The sequence below is a fragment of the Cynocephalus volans genome, chromosome X, assembly GCF_027409185.1.
Source record: "Cynocephalus volans isolate mCynVol1 chromosome X, mCynVol1.pri, whole genome shotgun sequence".
Classification (NCBI taxonomy): domain Eukaryota; kingdom Metazoa; phylum Chordata; class Mammalia; order Dermoptera; family Cynocephalidae; genus Cynocephalus; species Cynocephalus volans.
The window spans coordinates 81,317,480-81,339,353 of NC_084478.1; the positions used below are offsets into that span (position 1 = coordinate 81,317,480).

Sequence of the window (21,874 nt, forward strand, 5' to 3'; positions counted from 1 at the left end):
GTCACCAGACATGATTTAATTGGAAATTCTTATTCTTTATTCTATTTTCAAAACATAAGTGCTTTAAAAAAATCTAACATATCTTTTTAGTCTCACACTTAAAATGAACAAAATACAAGTAGAGTTTTCTAAAAAGTTGATTTACAATTTAAATACAACTGTATGGGGATCATAGTGACAGACATTTTAGCAAACCCAGAGAAATGCAGTCATCAGTGTCAGTTCAGGCTAATGAGTGTGGGCAGGACTGGTGGCTTTCACTTCTGGTACACCAGATGTACTCTCTGTGAATGGGGTACACTTACAGCCAGTAAAAAGACAAACAGTTTTAGAACAGCTTGTAGATTTTCTTTAAAAGTGCCAGAAAATCATGTACACAGAAAGCTACTTACTGTATGTCTCCATTTGTTCTGAGGGAGGTACTGAAAAGGTTGGCCATCCTCTCTTTGTTTCCACCATCTGTTTTCTATCACCCTACTGTGCTCACTTATTTAGTGTCCTCATAAGACTGTCACTCATTCTGTAAGAATTATTTAGAGACTCTCCCATCCCCAACTTCCTTATTCCCGTTCTTGGGGGAAAAACCTTAAAAACTTGAGGGAAAAGAGAGGATTAAAGTAAGAAATTATCTGAGTACAAACAGGGAAATGAGCAGAGTCTCTACCCACAAATTGGAAGAAGGAAAGTTAGGAGACACATTTGTCAAGGAAGGCTACCTATTCGTGGGACCAGGGGAGAGGACTGAAGGTATTCTCCCATTACCCTTTGTGTGTCATCTTGAGATCACACTCCTTCTCTCACATGCAACACTCATATTTACATACTCAGTCCGTCAAATGTAGATACAAATAGGTGTACAGACATATATATCAAAAGTACTTACATTCAGAAAAATTCCCATATGTACTCACACACACACACACACACACACACACACACACACACACACACACACACACACACACACACACACACACACACATTTACAAGAAACAGATATATGCCCACAGATACCAAGATACACAGGGGTATGAACACTAGACTTAGGAAGTGAAAATATAAGGGAACGAATTTAAGAATAGACGGAGGAGGGCAGAGAGATAGGGGGTGTGGCTGGATGTGGTAGGACGTGAGTAGGTGAGTGAGACAGAGACCAAGAGCATAAGCAAAGAGGTGCTCGGCAGAGCAGCTGTAGACTGGACTGCTGATTTTCTCTTTGCCAAAGACAGCGGCTTCAATTCTTCTCTGTGTTGTGTGTCAGCTCATTCTTCAGATGCAAGGATAAGGTGCACAAGGCAGTCTTCAGGGAACTAACCCCCCTCTGAATCCCTCTCTACTCCCTATGTATAAGACACTGCCCAGGCATCTTTTCTTTCTCCTCCTCTCTGGAATTGGGCCCCTGGCTCCATTTCTCTGGCTTATTCTGCATTTTTCCACTGCAAATGTATCTCTGAGTATCAGCAATCTTCATAAAATGTGATTTCAAATGTTAATACAGAAATCCTTAAATATACATGCTGCATTTGCATTTTTCGATATTTCATCAGAGTGAGAGTAGGCATTGTATGTGCAGATACAGAGAGGGCAACAATAGAGACAATAATTCTACACAGAAACTATTTCATCACTTAGTGTGAGGTAAGCTGTGAGTAAAGAAGGAAACTATCATCTGGTACTCTCTTTTCCCAAGAAAAGGCACTTAAAATGAATATTTCCAATTTATGGCAGCATAAAATCCAACAATTTAGGGTTTACTCACTTGAAATAATGCCCCAAAGGATCTACCACTCATACACACAATAAAACCACACACAAGAAAACACAGACTTTAGGAATAAGTTGTTATTAAGACCTGCTCCCCAAACAGGAGTTAGAAAACGAAGTTGGTAACAGATCCGGAGGAAAAAAAAACCACATGCAAACTTTTATGAACCATGAAAGAATTAAAGCCAATAATGAAAGGCCTGGTTGACCATATGCAAAAGCAGTTAGTTTATCTGAAAAGTTCTCTCTTCTTGGTAGGGATGGGATAGAAGGGGGCAGGATAGGAGTGATCAGGCAATAACATTTCAGTTCCATGCACAATTAACTGAGGCAGGGACCAGCTGTCAAAAGACTCCTAGCAGCCCGGACCCAAAGCCCTCACTGCATGGCACAGATGCTGTGTGGCAGGAACTCCTGCACGTAGGTGGCAGCTGCCTTGGAGAGGTAGGTCATGGTGCCAAACCTGCCACTAGGTGCACTGTCATACAGAAGAGTACAGATGCCAGATGCAGGATCCTTTGCCAACATGATGTCATCTGCGCCGAGGGTTTTCTGTTTGGTTGTTAAGGGTGAAAGAACACAGGGGAAAGGAAAAATTACTAATCCTACTAAGTAAAGTCCTGATTAGTATAACTCAGAGGCTCCTCCCTATCACCAATTAGTTGGACCCTAGGCTGTTTAGCCAGGAAGGGTTCAGGGTTATGCACGAAAGAGTGAATATGAGTTTCTATACATGCAATTTTTACTAGATCCCAAACTCATGTAAATTATTTTAAAGCAATTAATTGTTCAGAATTTTCCCCAGTACAATGAGTTTTTCAAAGTTAAATATAATAGTTAATTAAATGAGTCATTCTTGTTAAGAGACAAATGTTAACACAAATCACCCTAGAGGACTTTGGTCTGATTCCTTCTAGTACTACTAATTTTAGCTTGTATTCTTTTATCTTATGTTTGATAATTATTTCTTTCTAAGCCAACTTAATTGAAATAGACTGTCAGCTTTCCAAGGCTAGAGTATATGCCTAAAAAAGATCACATTTTCCGATACACAGACTGACAGCAATCCAGAATATTTAAAGTTAGGACTGTCCTAGAAAATCCTGGATTCTTTTCTTCTGCATCCTCTCACAGTGTCTAATAGAATGAAATACCTGTTATGTTTTAGAGATTTTCCTATTGACAACAGTGTATGTCCTTCACCTTATGTGCTTCACTCCTAATCTAGGCAATGTTTCGAACACTTTCAATAAACAGTTTGTATTTTTTAATGTAGTTAATTTCCTGGAAGAAGATTTACTAAGAAAAAAAGAAAAATGTAGAAATAAAAGTTTCACTTCATTATTTTCCTATGGGTAAGTAGAACAGCAAAAGCAAATCTTCTCTTTTCCTTAGTAGTCCAGAAAGGATATGCTACCCAATAGTCTCTAATTAAGTTCTTAAAGCTACAAAAAGCATTGTGATCAGGAATTTAAAATATGATGCTAATGCTATGTTTCAGGGCTTTTCAGGGAAGAGCATAAACCTCTTGAGTTCCAGGCAAATTTACCATATAACACAAAGCACAAAACACATGGTAGACAGAGGTGGTCCTGTAGCCTACCACTTTTGCAAACAGAGTTCAGAGCCACTACAAAGGAGGCCCAGAAAAGAGCTACGAGAAAGAGGGCACAAGAAAGTGACCTTGGCTTCGTGAAATGCTCTGAATGCAGTCAGGTTAGCAAACATTCTCCTTTGAGAAAACAACAGGTTTACCTACCTGTTCTTGAAGGAACAAGTCATTGGCAATATGCACTATTTTTTCCACAGCAATGATGCTTCCAATGCTATGAATTTCAATGTCTGCCAGCATGGTGAGGACAAGGATAGCTTCAACCAGAAGCTGGCGGTACTCTGGCTGAGGTACACGATTCAGGACAGACTCCACATGAACAGAGAATTTAATCTCGCCTGGAGTCATCTGTGAGAAAGAGAAAGAATATCACTTCCTAAGAGCCCATCACTCAGGAGGCATCAATTACCTGCTCTGAAAGGCAGTGAAAACACTGTAGCTGTGAACAGTGCGTTAGCCCCTTTAAGGTAACTGAGTGAATAAATTGGTTCAATCTTTTTGGAAAGCAATCTCGCAATGCATAACAAGAGTCATAAAAGTGTCAATGCCCTCTAACCCATAATCCTATTTCTAGGAGTTGATCCTAAGGAAGTAATTCCTAAAAGGAAAAAAGCTCTATATGCAAGAGTGTTTATAGCAACATTAATCACAGGTATAAAACTAGAAGTACTTAAACATGGGAATGGCTGTATAAATAATGGTATGTCATGGCATAGCAACTTCACGAGTTTTTATAGAACCATTCAAAAGAATAAATCTAATGACTGTGGATGAAGGAAAAATTTAATTAGAACTTAAAATTGTATATAGATGATAATTAGAATTATGTAAAACATCTACGTACCGTTAGGTTTAAATGGGCATTAAGAAATGTAAAGTTATTTTAGGGTGAAGAGGACGGAGTAACAATTTTTGGTAAAATCATATTGAGTATATACTCTAGGGAGGCAATGTAGATTTGGAGTCTAAACTCCTGGGTTCAAGTCCTGTCTTCGTCAGTTACTGGTTATACGATCTTGGACAAATAATTTCTTTAAATTTGTTTCCTTATTTGTAAATTGGAAATGATAATCCCTTCTTAATCTATCTCACATAGTTGTGTTGAAGATCAAATTAAATAATGTGCAAATGCTTTGAAGACTCTTAATGGTACTATTGAGGTATGAATGAGGGTACTTCAAAAAATTCATGGAAAAATTTATATTATTTTTTAATTCTATTTTCCACAAACTTTTTGAAGTGCCCTTGTATTATTTTTAATTCTATTAACATTTCAGTCTTGTTGAAAGGCAGAGAAAAACAAATAGGAAACATGGTGTTCTTTATTAAAGAAAAGGCTGTAGGCAAGAGTGAAGCCCTAAAGCATAGCATTAGCTTTCTGTACCTGCCCCCACCCACCCCCCAGCCACTATCTGCAACAACTCCAGAGTTTTTAAGAATTTTCTACTGCCCAATCTTACTACTCCTAGCTTGCTAATAATAGCTCCTTTGCTGATTCTGTATAAAAGCTAGTTCTTTATCATTTCTGTGTGATTTTGGACAAAACAGAAAATATAAAAGCATTCAATATTCTATGTCTGTGGTTTGTGGCAGTGTTTCCCAACCATGGTTATATATCAGAATCATTCTATAGATTTAAAAAAAATACAGATGCTCAGGTCCCATCCCTGGAAATTCTTATCCACTAAATTGAAGATGGCAGCCGACGGTACTCCAACATATAGTTAGATCTAAGGACCACTGGTTTATGTTCTAATGGTCTACAAGCATCCTACTAGAGAAAGGTGGGAATGAGAAGGACAGAGGGACATGAGAAGTCATTCATTCTTAGATTTCTATCCTTTCTGCCCTCTTCAACTCTCACACAAACCAGCCTAACTTAATAAGCCATTAAAAGAAGCTGCCCTTATACAATTAATGTAACACATAATTATGGTCTAATATTCTCATTCAATTTTTAAAAAAACATTCTCTTCTTTTTTCAGGTTCATTTCATGATCAGTTGATTTATAAAAGCATAGGTCTGTTACTGTGAAAAATGATCACTGAAATACTTTAGCCAGGCAAGCTACCAGTCACATAAATGGGAAAGACACAGAATCTTACCTCCTTGGTAGTTGAAGAAGGAAGAACAAAACCTTCCACAGAAAGTCCATGACACTGCAAAACAGAAAAAACATCTTGTCACCAAGGCTAGGCCAACAACTGGGAGGCTTTAAGGAGACACTTCATATTTCTAAGTGTGCTTCACTGGGCATGTGCTAAGTAATCACAGGCCAGCAAGAGGCCCTGCAGCCCAAGTGCCCTTGCCATGAGGTTGGGACTCCTAAGTGCCAAAATGCAGGGTTGGGCTATAGGAGACCCAAGGTTCATCCTGTACTTGGGGGGTGGAATGGATAGGGAAGATCTGCCTTCTGAGATAGACTAGCCCCAATTATTCAGAAACTATCTGGGAGGATATCATGCTGGGTCCAAGAACCATCACAGGCTTTCAGAAAGATTTTCAGGCTGCAGGAAAAAACTCAAGTTAGGCATTTACCAGACATGTACCATTGCTACATTTTCTAGTGAAGCATCCCATATTCCCATCAGTGCTTTTATCCTGCTGTACTTTTTCCATAGTACTTATCATCTTTTAATACTCTATATACTTTACTTATTTACTATGTTTATTATTTATAATTTTTTCTCCCTAGCAGAATGGAAGTTCCATGAGGAAAGAAATTGTTGTCTGTTTTGCTCTTTGCTGTATGAGCACCTAGAATATTGCCTGTTGCACTACGGATGCTCAACAAATATTGTATGAATGAATGATATTTTATCTCCCCCTCACTATCAACTCAATTATTAAAAAGCAATGGGAATTAATGACTTGCCATTTTAGATTTTAAATAAATCAAAACATTATATATTAAACAACCACAGATAAAGATTCCAATCCAGCAAGTTCACTGACTGTACTAGACACTTCATCCCATATTCCATACATCAAATAACAGTCTTTATACAGAGAAATACCATCCTTTAAACATATGTGCAAAATGACTATGTTACGTTCATACTCTGGGGGCATGTGTTTTGCTTCTTACATTAAGATCCCAAGTCCAAGTTTTGATTCTGTCACAAAATACCCAATCTTCCCAGTCAGACTTAAATGCTCCTTCTTTTGTATTCCTGCAGCCTGTGGTTTTGCACTTTTATTACAACACATTTTTGCCTTGCATCATAGATGCTTTTAAAGAAGACTATAGATTAAGAAGACTATATGCTAAACTCCCTGATGACAAAGATTAGGTACCTTACATGGTATATGGGTAAAACAGCACCTAATACATGCCTGTTAAATTAAATTGCCATAATCCATGCATAACTGAGGAGATAAAATGCAAATTTGTCACCATTGTGCTATAGAAGTTAGCTGAGAGGAAAGCAAGTTCTAGGTACTTTTTGAAAGGAAGATCACCAGAGCCAACAGTCTGAAGAATCAACTTTCACCTTTCCAAAAGATCACCTGATTCTGACCCTGGAAGGGTATCGGTATGCTGAGGAGAAAAAATGTTAACTAGAGATTTTGAAGTCCTGCATGAAGTGTTCTTTAGGTCCTTATCAAGGGCCATGAAGCAAAAAGTGGCACCTAAGAGACTGTGAATGAGACCTATGAATGAGCACAAAAATATTCTTGGTCTTCTGAAACTGTCATCACCATAATGGTGTGATGTGCCCTCTGTCTTTGGCAAATGTGTTAGGCAAAATAGGCTTTTGAAAGAAAAACAAATATTGGTCATACCAAGACAGTCATTGAATTATTAGCATTATTATGACTTTGCATTTATTTAGTAGTTTTCACCCAGGAAAAAATATAGGTAAGAGCTCCTTACACAAACTCCTCAGATGCTACATTTGTTTCACTATAGTGATAACTGGTTATGAACGGCATGCTGCCAGTCGAATAACATTTCCAGTCCAGAATAGCTACAAAGAAAGTGAGCTCTTCAGCAGCAAATGTATCACAATGCTCCACAATGTCCAACTGTGGCCAAAAGCAGAAAAATGATTATTTTAAAAAATCTGATTTAGAAAAAACACTATACCAACAATAATGGAAAGAGACTAAATTATCAATAATGCCACAATAACAAATCAACTGTTTCGTTTTTATGTTTTCTTCTAGGTTGTGTTCATCTGAGTGTATGACTTTTACATAATTACAGTGATGTTATAGTCGTGCAATACCTCAGCCAAGGAGACTGAGGATTTCAAGGGGGGAGATAAAGAGACATTAACAATATATTATTCTCACCTTCTGCAAAACCTTCCATACTTTTTGATAAAATCCAATTGGGACTCTATTCAGTGCTCCATCCAGCCTTCTTCGGCGTTGCCATTGACCTTGACGACTATCTTTAGATGTCTGTTGACCATATGCACTGGGAAAGGACCCACTAGTTGGAGTCTCAGAGGTTCCAGGTGACTTGGGAGAAGAAAAGAGGAAAGATCATAAAGCAAGAGTTACCTTTTTTCTTTGATAAAGTATAGCACAGTGAACAATCAATAAACTTTGCAGAACTGTAAAACATGTATTAAGTGAAACAGCCAAGATAAAGAGGTTAGAGTGAAGCTAGTAGCTATTAGTGCTGTGAACTGGTACAATCCTTTAAAAAAGCAATTTGGTGATACATACGAAGATCCACAAGAATACTGATGACATGGGACATTCTTAGATGTCTCTTTACCTGGTTATCTCTGTTAAACTTCCAGCTGATCTATGGCTTAGTTTGTTGCTCTCATGGGCCATAACAGAAGCCCCCATAAATTTAAAAGAACTGAAATCATATGAAGTATGTTCTCTAACCACAATGGAATTAAATCAGTGACAGAAGGAAATTTAGGAAATTAACCAATATGTAAAAATTAAACAACACACTCCTAAATAACCAATGCATTAAGGAACAAAATCACAAGAAAAATTAGAAAATACTCTGAGTTGAAAATACAGCATACCAAAAGAGAAATTTATGTTATAAATGTCTGCATCAAAAAAGAATAAAGATCTCAAATCAATAACCAAAACTTTCACCTTAAGGCAATGAAAAACAAAGATTAAACTAAATTGAAAGCAAGCAGATTAAGGGAAATAATAAAGATTAGAGTGGAAAGAAATGAAACAGAGAACAGAAAAACAATAGAGAAAATCAATAAAACTAAAATTTGTTTCTATGAAAATATCAGCAAAATGCACAAATCTTTAGCTAGATGGATCAAGAACAAAAGAGGAAAGAGAGAGGGGACATCAATTTCAACCTCACAGAAATAAAAGATTATAAGGACATACCATCAGCAGCCATATGCTAACAAATTACATAGCCTAGATGAAATGGACAAATTCCTAGAAAGACACAAACTACCCCAACTTACTAAAAAAGAAACAGAAAATCTGAATAGACCTATAACAAATAAAGAGATTTAATTATTAAGTACAAAACTTCCCACAAAGAAAAGTCCAAGCACAGATGACTTCGCTTGTTAATTCTACAAAATATTTTTAAAAGAATTAACACCAGTTCTTCACAAACTCTTCCAAAAAAGAGAAGAGGAGGGAACACTTCCCAACTCATCCTATGAGGCCAGTATTACCCTGATACCCAAACCAGACAAAGATATCACAAGAAAAGAAAACTATTGTCCAATATCCTTATGAATATAGATGCAAAAATCCTCAACAAAATACCAGCAAACTGAATTCAGTGATATGTAAAAAGGATCATACAGCATAATGAAGTGGGGTTTATTCAAGGAATTCAAAGTTGTTTTAACATCTGGACATCAATTAATGTAATACACTATATCAAAAGAATAAAGGATAAAAAACACAACATCTTAATAGATGCAGAAAAAGCATTCAAAATTCAACACATTTTCATGATAAAAACACTCAACAAACTAGGAACAGAAGGAAGCTTTCTCAATCTAATAACAGGTTAGTTTTTTTTCCCCTCCAAAAATCCACAGCTAAAGTCATAACGAGTGGTTGAAGACTGATGCTTTCCCTCCTAAGATCAGAACAAGACAAGGACATCTACTTTAATCACTTCTATTCAACATTGTACTGGGGGTTCTAGCCAGGGCAATTCAGCAAGCAAAGAGATAAAAGGCATCCAGATAGGAAAGGAAGAAGTAAAACCATCTCCCTTTGCAAATGACATGATATTATATACAGATAATTCTAAGGAATTCACTAAAAAGCAGCTACAACCAATAAATGAGTTCAGTAAAGTTGTACGATATAAATTAAATAAAATCAATTACATTTCACTTGAATAGACATTTCTCCAAAGAAGACATACAAATACCCAAAGGTATATGAAAAAATGCTCAACATCATTAATTATTATGGAAATGCAAATCAACCTACAATCAGATATCACCTCACACCTGTTAGGATAGCCATTACCAAAAAACGAAAGATACTGAGTGTTGGTGAGGATGTGAAGAAATTGGAACCCTTGTACGCTGCTGGTGGGAATGTAAATTAGCGCAGCCACTATGGAAAGCAGAATGGAGGTTCCTCAAAAAATTAAAAACAGAACTATCATATGATCTAGCAGTTCCACTTCTGGATACTTAGTCAAAAGAACTGAAATCAAGATCTTGGAGAGATATTTGCACTCCCATGTTCAATGCAGCGGTATTCACAATAGCCAAGATAGGAAAACAATCTAAATGTCTATTGGCAGTTGAATGGCACAAGAAAGTGTGGTATATACATACAATGGAATATTATTCAGCCTTTAAAAAAGAAAAAAATCTTGCAATATATGGCAACATGGATGAACCTGGAGAACATTATGCTAAGTGAAATAAGCCAGCCACAAAAGGGCAAATACTCTATGATTCCACTTATGTAAGGTATCTACAACAGCCAAACTCATAAAAGCAGAGAGAGAATGGTGGTTTCCAGGGGCTGGGGACAGGGGAAAATTGGAACTTGCTACTCAACGGATAAAAAGAACTGTTAAAAGGAGAGAGAAGAACTGTGGTTAGTAGAGGAGGGAAAGGGGAGGCAGGAGGGGGATAGTGAGAAGCTGGTTAATGGACACAAAATTACAGCTAGATAAGAACAATAAGTCCTATTGGCGTATAGTCAGCCCAGGAATTTATAATTAACAATAATTTACTGCATGTCACTGAACAACTAGAAGAGAGGAGATCAAATGCACATATCACAAAGAAATGATTAAGTTTTGCGATCATGAATATGCTAAATACCCTGAATAGATCATCACACGTTGTATACACATATTGAAATATAACTCTGTACCCCATACATATGTACAATCAATGTGTTTCAATAAAAATTTTTTAAAATAGCCAAGAAATAGAAATAAACCAAAAGTCCATCAACTGATGAAAGACAAAGTTGGTATATCCATACAAGGAAATATTATTTGGTCACAAAAGGAACGACGTGCTGATACATGCTGCAACATGAATGAGTCTTGAAAACATTACACTAAGCAAAAGAAGCCAGACACAAAAGGCCACATAGTATATGATTCCACTGATATGAAATATCCAGTAGATTAGTGGCTGCCTACGGTCGGGGGCCTGAGAGTGGGGGGGAAATGGGGGAGTGATTGTGAATGAGTACAGAGTATCTTTTTGGGGTGATGAAAATTAAAATTGGTTGTGGTAATAGTTGCACATTCTGTGAATATACTAAAAAAGTTGAATTGTATACCTTAAATGACTGAATTATATGGTATGTGAATAATATATCTCAATAAAGCTGTTAAAAATGTAAATAAAAAATGCAAGACAAAGCTGATAAAGCAAGTAAAAATAATTTTAATTATGCATGATGAATAAATTCTAAAAATCTACTGTGCAACATCATGCCTATAGTTAATGATACTGTATTGTACACTTAAAATTTTTTTAAAGAGTAGATCTCATGTTAAATGTTCCTACTACAAAAACAAATCAATTGTATTCCTAAACAGTAGCAATTGATAATCTGAAAATGAAGTTAAAACAATTTCATTTAAAATAGCATCAAAAAGAATAAAATACTTAGGAGTAAATTTAACAAAAGAAGTACAAAATAACTACTTGTGCAGTACCCTTAAAAGTATAAAACACGTTGAAAGCAATTAAAAACTTAAATAAATGGTAAGAAATCCCATGTTCATTGGATCGGAAGACCTAAGATCGTTAAGATGGCAATACTCCCCAAATTGATCTACAGACTGAACACAATCCCTATTAAAATCCCACCTGGTTCTTCACAGAAATTGACAAGCCGATCCTAATATTCATAGTCCAAATGGATCCCTGTGCAGAAATGCGTTAACACATCAAGCCAGAACTGCCCTTTTTAGAAAAGCTTGCTTAGAAGGTTGGCCATTGGCTGGCATATGGAAACTTGGATTTTGAGAGGGCTCCTACCATTCACAGGATGGAAAACAGTAGCTTTTCTGTGCCTAACCTGTTTGTTCAAACACTATGGTTTATGCTGAACACTTGTTTTCTTCCTGGGAGTCTGGAGTTTGGTACATGCCAGACAAGCTGTTTATAGGACCAGCCCCCAATAAAAACCCTGGGTGCTGAGTCTTTAGTGAGTTTCCCTGGTTGGTAACATTTCACACATGTTGTCACATCTCATTGCAGGAGGAATTAAGTGCATCTTGTGTTATTGCACTGGAAGAGTACTCTGGAAACTTGTATCTGTTTTCCCTGGACTTTGGCCAACGCACCTTTTTCCTTTGCTGATTTTGCTTTGCATCCTTCTGCTGTAATAAATCATAGCTGTTTAGCATGGCTGTGTGCTGAGTCCTGTGAGTCCTCCTAGTGAATAATCAAACCTGGGGGTGGTCTTGGGGACCCTCCCAATATAACCAAAGACCCAAATGTAAGAGCTAAAACTATAAACTCTTAGAACAAAAAAACAGAAATAAATCGTTGTGACCTTGGGTTAGGCAAAGCCTTCTTAGATATGACACCAAAAACACAGCAACAATAGTAAAAATAAATAAATTGGACTTTGTCAAAATCAAAAATTTTCATTCTTCAAAGAATATCATTAAGAGTGAAAAGACAACCCAAAGAATGAGAGAAAATATTTGCAAATCACATATTTGATAAGATATTTGTATCCAGAATATAGAAAGAATACTTGCAACTCAATACTAAACAGACAAAAAACAAACAAACAAATAAAAAATCCAAAAAAAAAAAAAAAAACAAAAAATCCCCCAATAAAAATGGGCCAAGGATTTGAATCGTCATTTCTCCAAAGAAGATAAACAAATGGCCAATAGGCACATGAAAAGATGCTCAATATCATTAGCCATTAGGGAAACGAAAATCAAAACCATAATGAGATCCCACTTCAAATCCACTAGGACGGCTATAATGAAAAAGACAGACAATTATAAGGGTTGGTGAGTATGTGAAAAAAATTAGAACCCTCATACATTGCTGGTAGGAATGTAAAATGGTGCAGCCCCTTTGGAAAAGTTTGGTAGTTCTTCAGAATGCCAAACATAATTACCATATGACCCAGTACTTCTACTCCTAGATATATACCCAAGAGAGAAAAAAAAAAAAAAAAAAAAAAAGCATATCCATGCAAAAACTTGTACATGAAGGTTCATAGCAGCAGGATTCATAGTAACCAAAAAGTGAAAACAATCCAGATGTCCATCAACGGATAAACAGATAAATAAAATGTGGTGTATTAATACAATAGGATATTATTCGGCAATAAAAAAGGAATGAAGGATTGATACATGCTACAACATAATGAACTTTGAAACACTTCTATTGAGTAAAGAATAAAATACATTGGGGAAAGTGGTTATTTGACAGTTTAGATTCAGAAATAAATATAAAATAGAAATAAGATAATAGAAATATTTTCTGAGAAAAGAGTTTCTCACATTTTAATTTGGGCCAAATGCCTAAATCACCAACTATTGCTATGTAAAAGAAAAAAGTGCCCCCAAACATTTCTATCAGCCAGTGACTATCACACTGATCTGTCAAGTAGATGAACTGCTATTTAATTTATCTTCATTGTCTTGTCTCTACCACCAAAATCTTAGGCTGTTGATAGTGGGGCCAAACCAGAAAGGATATGTATCTGATGGAGTACAATTCAGACTGTTTTCCAAACTCAAATATCAATAGTTTTGAGTTTTTAGGCTAAATTCTCTTCTGTAACTCCATCTTCTATTAATATGGATATGACAGAGTTGGCCACGTCTTAATACAAGAAATTCATTACAGAGTATTTGGTTAAGGTTAACTAAAATACCAGTTTTGTTTCCAATAGCTTTCCATTTTTTGTTCAGTTGTTATATACGGCCTAAATCTCTTCAGCCTGGGTGATCTGAAATCATAGGCATTTATGAATCATTGATTCAAGCCAAAGAAATTTAATTAGAGATCAGTCTTCCTAAACCACATCCATTTTATTTACTATTGTATCTCCAGTGCCAGGTACAAAATTAACATTTACTAAATGAATAAATAATCAGAGGGACAGCTAACCCAGTGGTTTTCAAACTAAAAAGTGCATCAGAATCACCTATAGATCTTATGAAAACCCATATTGCTGGGCCTTACCCCATCTTTCTGATTCAGTATGTCTAGGGTGGGTACCCAGAATTTGCATTTCAAATAAGTTCATAGTAATACTAATGCTGTCTAGTACAGTGGCTGGTGCATAGTAGGCATGTAATAAATTATATTAGTTGAAAGAATAAGTGAATAGATACTTAAAAAACACTTATTAAATTGAATTTTATTTTCTGAAACGGAAAAGAGGTTGGAGTTGAACTCCCTTCCCTGCCTTATTGGGAAACAAATGGAAAGACTTTACCACAATATATGAATTTGCTTTATACTTATTTAGTTCTTGATTCATTTTGTTTATTTTTTTAGTTAGCAGGTATATGTCATGATTTATATAACTCCATATTCAAGGCACTTGTGAATGGCATATACTATAAGATAATAGCAGTTACCAGAATAGATGGTGACATCAAATCTATACCCAGGGGATGACCACCATTGGACTATGAAAAAAATGGAAAAAATAAAATTTTAAAAGAGATGAGACAAGGAAACCATTACTTGTGATTTTAAAAGTTATTAGTAGAGTAAAAGTATGAACCACTTAAGTAACTAGCCAGCATGTTATCATTAAAAAGCTGATGAAACAGCTTTACTCTAGAAGTCATGGTAAAGGGCAAAACAAATAAAACTACCTTAAAAATGTTTTTTTCCACAATCAGAAAAGAGGGTATTAGTGAGTGGCAGAGAAAAGGGCTTAGAATAATACAAAATACTAGACATGCAGGTGAGGATGGAAATCAATATTTAGAAATAAGAAAGTAATGCAAATTTAGGGATCTCAATCCTCTAAATTATAGTCTTAATGATTCTGGCTCCCTTGAAGACCTATAAATAGTGAATGTGTGAAAAAAAAAAAAACACCTAAATCATGTAGTTGGGTAGGACAAGTCTTCATATCATATTAATCTATCTGGGAACATGGACTTCAAGTTCTAAATATATAATGAACTTGTAAGTAATACCATGGGACTATAAACAACTGTAAAATGCTTAGCTAATCACTCTCAGCCAAAACAAGGATTGTTTACTAACAACATCAGTTTATTTAATATTGAATGTAGTTCTTTCACCTTTCATTAACGTTCAGATTATTCAAATTATTTGGGAAAAAACTATAAAAAACTATAAAGTTAACACTAACACAAGGCCCTTTCTTATTCCATTCCATTCTTGCTCTTGCATAAATATAAATGCCAAAGGGTATTTGAATGAGTGTACTCAAATTAAGTTTGGCTCATTCTCTTTGGTTTCTGATTCCTTTTTTTAAAAAAACAAAATTTCCATTTCACCTCTCCTCTTCTGGATGTGTTTTAATACTGTAAGCTATCATAACTCCATTTTGAAACAGGAGTAGTAGCTTTGAGGTTTTCATAAAAAGTGCTTCTAGGAGAGGCCAAATCAGTACCTTCTCAACTCGGAGATCTTGAAACCATACGATTTCCCAGAGTTTTAAAAGAAGCTATGGAAGTTTGTGCTAACTATTTCTTTGTAGAATGCAACAACTATCTATTCTCACCGGCAGGGAAAAGTTAAGAGGCTACAATATGGTATTTAGTGACTCCTACCAACTCCCAGACTGATTTAGATGCTTCTCCTCTATGTGTCCACAACACCTTGTTAAAGAAAACATAATGTAATACCTGTTAAAGCACAGTAAGGAAAACTTTATTCAGGACCATTGTCATAGGTATAAGGACCACAGCAACGGAGTCTTGCAATGGGGGAGAGAGATCGGGCTCAACACCGAATGCAGCATGGACATGTGGGAATTTACAGCCAAGGAGCAGTGTGGGGGTCAGTGGATGGAAAATTACTAAGAGGAAACATCAGGGGTAAAGGGAATTCTGGCTAAAGTGATGTAAAATGATTCTTGTTGAAGATATGCTAGGCTGATCAGACACCACCGGGGAGATGGTGGGGGATGGTGGAGGATGGGGAACCTGAACAGATATCGAGGATGATCAGATATGGAGGATGGGAGTCCTAACGAAATTGAGTTAGCAGGTTTCTTTTGCTAAAACTGGATTTTACAAGGAAGTGCACAGATGCGCTTAGGAGAATGTTCAGAAACCTATCTTTTGGCCAAGCAAAGACTCTTTGTCAACCTCTATCACGGCGATGATAAAAATTTAATTTGGGGACAATACCTGGAAATAATCTTAAAAAAATAAGTCCCTCACTCAATCTGGTGTTCTCTTTAGTACCTATTTCTAAAAGTAAGAAGTCTAAGTCTAGCTGTATAAAGAAAATTAATTCCAAAATTACATGTGAGTTCTAACAAGAGGAACTCAGGGTTTCAATTTCTTGCTATCAGATGCAAGTTACTCTCCTCCTAAAGTTAGCAAAGTAGTTGGATCCAGAGAAAGGAAAGCTATCTGCAAAATGATTGTTATGAAGGAGATTCAAACAAGCTACTCCATGGCTTGTTATCTTATTTGTAAAAAGGCCATGAGCTCATGCATGTTATGTAGAACTAAAGGTGCATTAAAGCATGTTAAAGAATCCCTAGTTGTTTCACCTGACTCTCTGCTGAGATAGACAGTCTATGAAATTCCACCTGAAAAATAAGCGGCTCAAATTAAACTCAGGACATGAAATAAAATAAATGATCTGAACGAAGTCTGATTGCGAAAGAATGTTCTTAAACATGGAAATATCCCAGCTAATCTACCAAGTAGTATCATACCTGCTTTATCTCACTTTTTAACTGCATGATCCCAGTACGTTCCGTTTTGGTTGCTCCAACAGCACCAATCTCGTGGATAGAAATAGCAGGACTGACATTTGAATCAGTGGGACGAACTACATACCATAAAAGATTAAAGAGAAAGAGAGAGGATAATCAGGTTCAATTGTTTTTGTCTACAAACAATAGAAAGGCTTAGATGTATTTCCTTCTGTTATTTTTAACTTAAATTTAAAAAACCCAACTGTAACCTTGCAATTTAAAGTGTGGTCCATGGCCCAGCAGCATCGGCATCACTCAGGAGCTTGTTAGCAGAATCTCAGGTCCCACCCCAGACCTACTGAACCAGAATCTTCATTTTAGCAAGATCTCCAGCTTGGGGAACACTGCTTTCTACTTTTCTTTTACCACTCTAAGGTCTGGCATCCATCCATTTGACCTTATATATCTATTCATCTTAAGCCTAAAAGTTGAGGATGAGAGATAACCCCTTTTCATTTGCTCTCCTGCTTTAAGTATGCAGCACCGAATACAGCCAAAACCACAAGTGCAAGTGGAATATTAGTTTGGAATGATCTCCTAGATGTATCTGAATTTAAAGTTGAAAGGATGCATTAGATGTACTGTAGCAGCTACCCACAAACACATACACACAACACTGTAGGTGTTACTGAACTACAGTCAATTAGGATACAAGAAAGTTTCAGATAACATAGGTGGTTAATTGTCGAAAATCAGAAACTTAGGATAATGTAAAGGAATGGATAAAACAGTTAAAAACAAAACATGATAATAATCAATCCACGTAGTTCATATATAATTTAAGAGAAAAAATAAGACAAGTGGTTTCCAAATCTCATTCCAAAAGACAGCTTTGCCTTTAACTGTTTTATATATTAGAGTTTTATTTATTTGGGGGCAAAAGGTTCCTTTGATAAAAGAAAAACATTTTAAAACCAATAAGACACTTAAACCAAACACTCAGATGAAAATGCAGTTATTCAATCTTACCACTTCGTTCCACTCCAAACTCCTTGCCACTGAGAATGTGATGCAGGAGGTTCTTCATGGCTGAAGGGCTGAGATTCATCAGGCCTTCTGTGGCTTCCTCAGCTAGTCAGCAGAAATGGTAGGACAGAAGAACTTCTGGTTTGCCTGCCATGCCCTTCCTATTTTTTTCTCTATTTCCTTTCTTGCTTAGAATTTCTGTCACTTTATTGGAAGTACACAATTATAGAAAAAATGTCTGGCATCATACTGCTTAGGTATTCATACTGCAATAGATTCTTATTTAAGAACTGACTATCCCGTTTGTGGATCAGCCGGGTCATTAATTTCTTCTTCATCCCTCTTCTATACCATTAGGGTGAAGGTGGGAAGAATGAAAGGAGAACAATGGAACTGAAGGCCATTCATAGAAAAGCAATGAATGTGTGTATGCAGATGGACTAAAATAACTAACACTTCTTAGTATGGAAATATAGAGACTTAAAATAATTGATATGAATCCATGAAATTAGAAGAATATTGAGAGGATAAAGAACGTGCTCATCAATATCAGACACTTATTAAGAGTTTACTACATGTAGGTCCTCATTTTAAGCAATGCTAGTACAAACAGGTATGACATGGTACCTGACCTTAAGAAGCTGGCCATTTATATGGGAGAGATGAAACATGTAAAGAAGATAAACAAGAGTAAAACATTGCATATACTATATGCTAAATGAGAGATATAGGCAATAAGTGCTTTGGAAATCAGAGGTGACATCAATCTCCAAGGATGGAGATTGACAAAGTTAGTGGGAAGTACTGTTAAAGTAGTAGGTAGAGGCCAGACTGTTGAGGGTCTTGAATTTCAGACCCAGGGATCTTGACTTTATCCTATAAGGAATAAAGAGCCATGGTTTTGATGAATCTACAGGAAAAAATATCCATAACAGGCACTCAAGGAAAAGTGAAATGTTCAGGGGCTTACCCCTCATTGAGGTTTATTATTGAACAGCTACACCCTCTCATAAAACATCCCTTGATATCACAGCTAGAGAACATATATAATACGTTTATCTATAACAATGTGCTGAATTGGAAATAGTTTGAAACCAGACAGACCTCCCTCAAATTCTACTATTTACTACTTATCTTACTTTGGGCAAGTTACCTAGCTGCTCTGAGTTCCAGTTTCCTTACTGGTAAGAGTAGGACAATAATACCTTCTCCAGACGGTTGTTGTAAAGATTAAATGAGACAAGGTATGCAAATACAAAGCAAAAAGCACAGTGTCTGGCATATGACAGGTATAAAATAATTGTTAGCTCTCTTCCTTCAAAGGGTTATTTAAATAGAAATTGTGTCATGTGTTTGATTTAGGTTTGACTCAAACCAATAAATTTAGCTACTTGTTAACAGCACACTTAAAAGCCTTCTGGGGAAATTTAACTGAAATGATGGCTAAAGTTGATTTTTGCAACTGTGATTTTATTTTTCTGTACCATCCCTATCTCTATTATTTTGCCATTCTTGTTGAAATCAAACAAATACCTATTGAAAACAGTCATGTCATAGGGGTCCCTTTTTTCCCTTTACACATTAAACAATTCTGTGCTACAGCTTCCACAGGCCCCAACTATTTTTCTAACTAAAACTGTTATCTTGCCAAATATACCTATACTTAATTTCAAAGAGAGTCTTGTCAGATAAATATTAATAAAAATATTCTTCCTTTATTCGATCATGATGTTGACGAGGCTGAATACTGACACTATGATCCACTGTTGTAGTGACTCAGTCTTGCTATCTACAATCTCCACTGCCTGAATCAGAACCCAACCCGGTATGTCACACTCAAGGAATTAGGAGAAATGAAGTTAGCTAAGGGCAGTTAGTTAAGAAGAATTAGGAGTGCAGAGCCCCCAAGATGTGGCATTTTGAAATTGCAGAGCTAATATACAAATGTGTCATTCTATCAGTCCCTTGACTTGTATAAATAGTGACTGATTAACATGGGAACAAGATAGCCATATGCAGTTTCTGAGCTACGGATAAAAATGCTTTAGCTCTCTATCTCTATTGATCCAGACTCCATAGATCTATATTACAAGTAAATTTTGCCTAAAATGGTTACTCAGTTGAGTACCTGAGCATCGAAGGGAGTGGGCCAGTTCTGTTGCCATAACTTGTATGATCAGACCAATTCGAAGTCGAAACATTTCAGCAAACAGGCCAGGCTGAGTTCGCATATACATGGCTAGATATACCATTATTTCCTGCACACAGAATGGATATAGACAAAAATTACAACCCAGGTCTCACAATGCCTATTTTATTGTCTTTGGAAACTGCCAGATCAATTGAAAAAAAACTTTAAAATATCAATCACCAGATTAGGCTTTACAACTCTGCTCACCTGTGTAAGGATCGAAATGCTCATGTCCCCTTCACTGGCTTCATCTATTAGCTGAGTAAGCGCCTCATAGGGCAGAGGTCTGAGGAAGAAGACAGTGAAGAAAGACAAAATTCTGCAACCCATTTAAACCTAAATATATTGAAAAAATAACAAAACTCTTCTCAAGTCCAAGTCACTGCCTCAACATCTCATCACTACCAATAGCAAAGCTCATTCACTGCCTCCCCAAACCACTCTGGCCCATATCAGCTCAACAGAGCTCTGCTCTCTCCTCTAAACCTGGACTGTCTTACTCCTTCAAAATTTTATTTAAGACCCACCCATGATGCCTTTCCAGACTAGTCTTTCATGGTTAGTCCTTAACATCTGATAGGTAACTATTATGGCTAAGAAGTAATAAACTAATTTTAAACTGTGCCTTTTAGAAGCTATTTTATTGTTTTACAGTCACACCATACAGTTATACTGATTTTCTATAGTTTCACCGGTTCACATTCTCTCTTTCTGTCTCTGTCTCTCTCTCTCTCACACACACACACAGTCTAGTGTGCACACATGCGCACACACACACACAAGTATGCATACATCCTCCCACATTTCTGACTCTCCTGTTCTGGGGGCATGGACCATACCGTCTTTTGGATTGCATACAGTGTCACAAAATTGATCTGATTTGTAATAAAAGGTTCTGTTTGCCATGAGCAATGTGTCATGGGTTGAATTGTGTCCCCCCAAAATTCATACATTGAAATCCTAACCCGTAGTACCTTAGACTGTGACCTTACTTGGAGATAGTGTTTTTACAGAGATAATTAAGTGAAATCTTTAAGGTGGGCTCTAATCCAGTATGACTGGCGTCCTCATAAAGAGGGGAAATTTGGACACAGAGACATGCAGAGAGGGAAGAAACGTGAAGAGACATAGGGAGAAGTAAGCCATCTAAAAGTCAGGGAGAGAGGCCTGGAACAAAGTCCTTCACAGCTTTCAGAAAGAACCAACCCTGCTAACACCCTGATTTGGGTTTCTAGCCTCCAGAACTGTGAGAGAATAAATTTCTGTTGTTTAAACTACTCAGTCTGTGGTACTTTGTTACAGCAGCCTCAGAAAACTAATACACTACGCTAGGACTATTTTCCTGAAAGCATAATTGGGACTTTACACATGGAACCTATGACCCATGGTCCTAGGACATGTTTCTCTTAGCCTTCGTATAGGAGTTTGAACTGGATCTTAGAGGCAATAGAAATCATGGCCATAAACCAGGAAAGAGGTGGTACACAGATGTCAGCAAAGGTATCACTGCTTACTACTTCTCTCTTATTTTTTCCTGATTAAGCTCTATATCTACAGCATGTTTTGTTTACAAAATAAACTTTTCACTACAGTGACTACAGAAGTAGAATTGGCAGGCAGGGGGAATATCTTCTTTTAAATTACTCCTTAGCAAAAATACCAGATTTTTCAGATTCGTTATGAATGAAGTTAGAATCCTTCTAAAAATATTTCTTAGAAATACACCCTGCTCATAGATTTAAATTCTGGGACTGGCATGACATGCAATTAAACAGATTTAGTGTAGATGAATTTTATTGGCATGGCTTGTGGCAAAAGGAAGACTCATGTGTAAGAATTAAACTTTTCATCCCAGCCTGTCACTTGACTCCCCACTCCCTCCAGCCCAAGCCTATCTTAGAGCACTGTTTCCAACTGGAAGCTGTGACAGAACTGAGACAGTGGCAATCTGATGGCAGTGTTCTTGGAGGGGTGC

At 36.6% G+C, this 21,874-nt stretch overlaps 1 protein-coding gene across 5 annotated transcripts in view; it reads right to left on the minus strand.

Annotated features, from left to right (window-relative positions):
• Window positions 1–14: 14 nt before the first annotated feature.
• PHKA1 (phosphorylase kinase regulatory subunit alpha 1) overlaps window positions 15–21,874 on the minus strand; it is a 143,493-nt gene continuing 121,633 nt past the window's right edge. For 3 of the 5 annotated variants that reach the window (XM_063083045.1, XM_063083046.1, XM_063083043.1), the window contains 9 exons: window positions 20,107–20,185; window positions 19,837–19,966; window positions 17,712–17,813; window positions 16,701–16,816; window positions 16,533–16,571; window positions 7,677–7,847; window positions 5,483–5,536; window positions 3,524–3,724; window positions 15–2,316 (listed from right to left, as the gene is read on the minus strand). In XM_063083045.1, coding sequence (XP_062939115.1) covers window positions 2,143–2,316; window positions 3,524–3,724; window positions 5,483–5,536; window positions 7,677–7,847; window positions 16,533–16,571; window positions 16,701–16,816; window positions 17,712–17,813; window positions 19,837–19,966; window positions 20,107–20,185 — 1,066 coding nt within the window. In that variant the 3' untranslated portion in view covers window positions 15–2,142. Of the gene's footprint in view, window positions 2,317–3,523; window positions 3,725–5,482; window positions 5,537–7,676; window positions 7,848–14,403; window positions 14,455–16,532; window positions 16,572–16,700; window positions 16,817–17,711; window positions 17,814–19,836; window positions 19,967–20,106; window positions 20,186–21,874 lie in introns of all 5 variants that reach the window. The other 2 variants (XM_063083047.1, XM_063083044.1) reach the window with 2 other exon arrangements.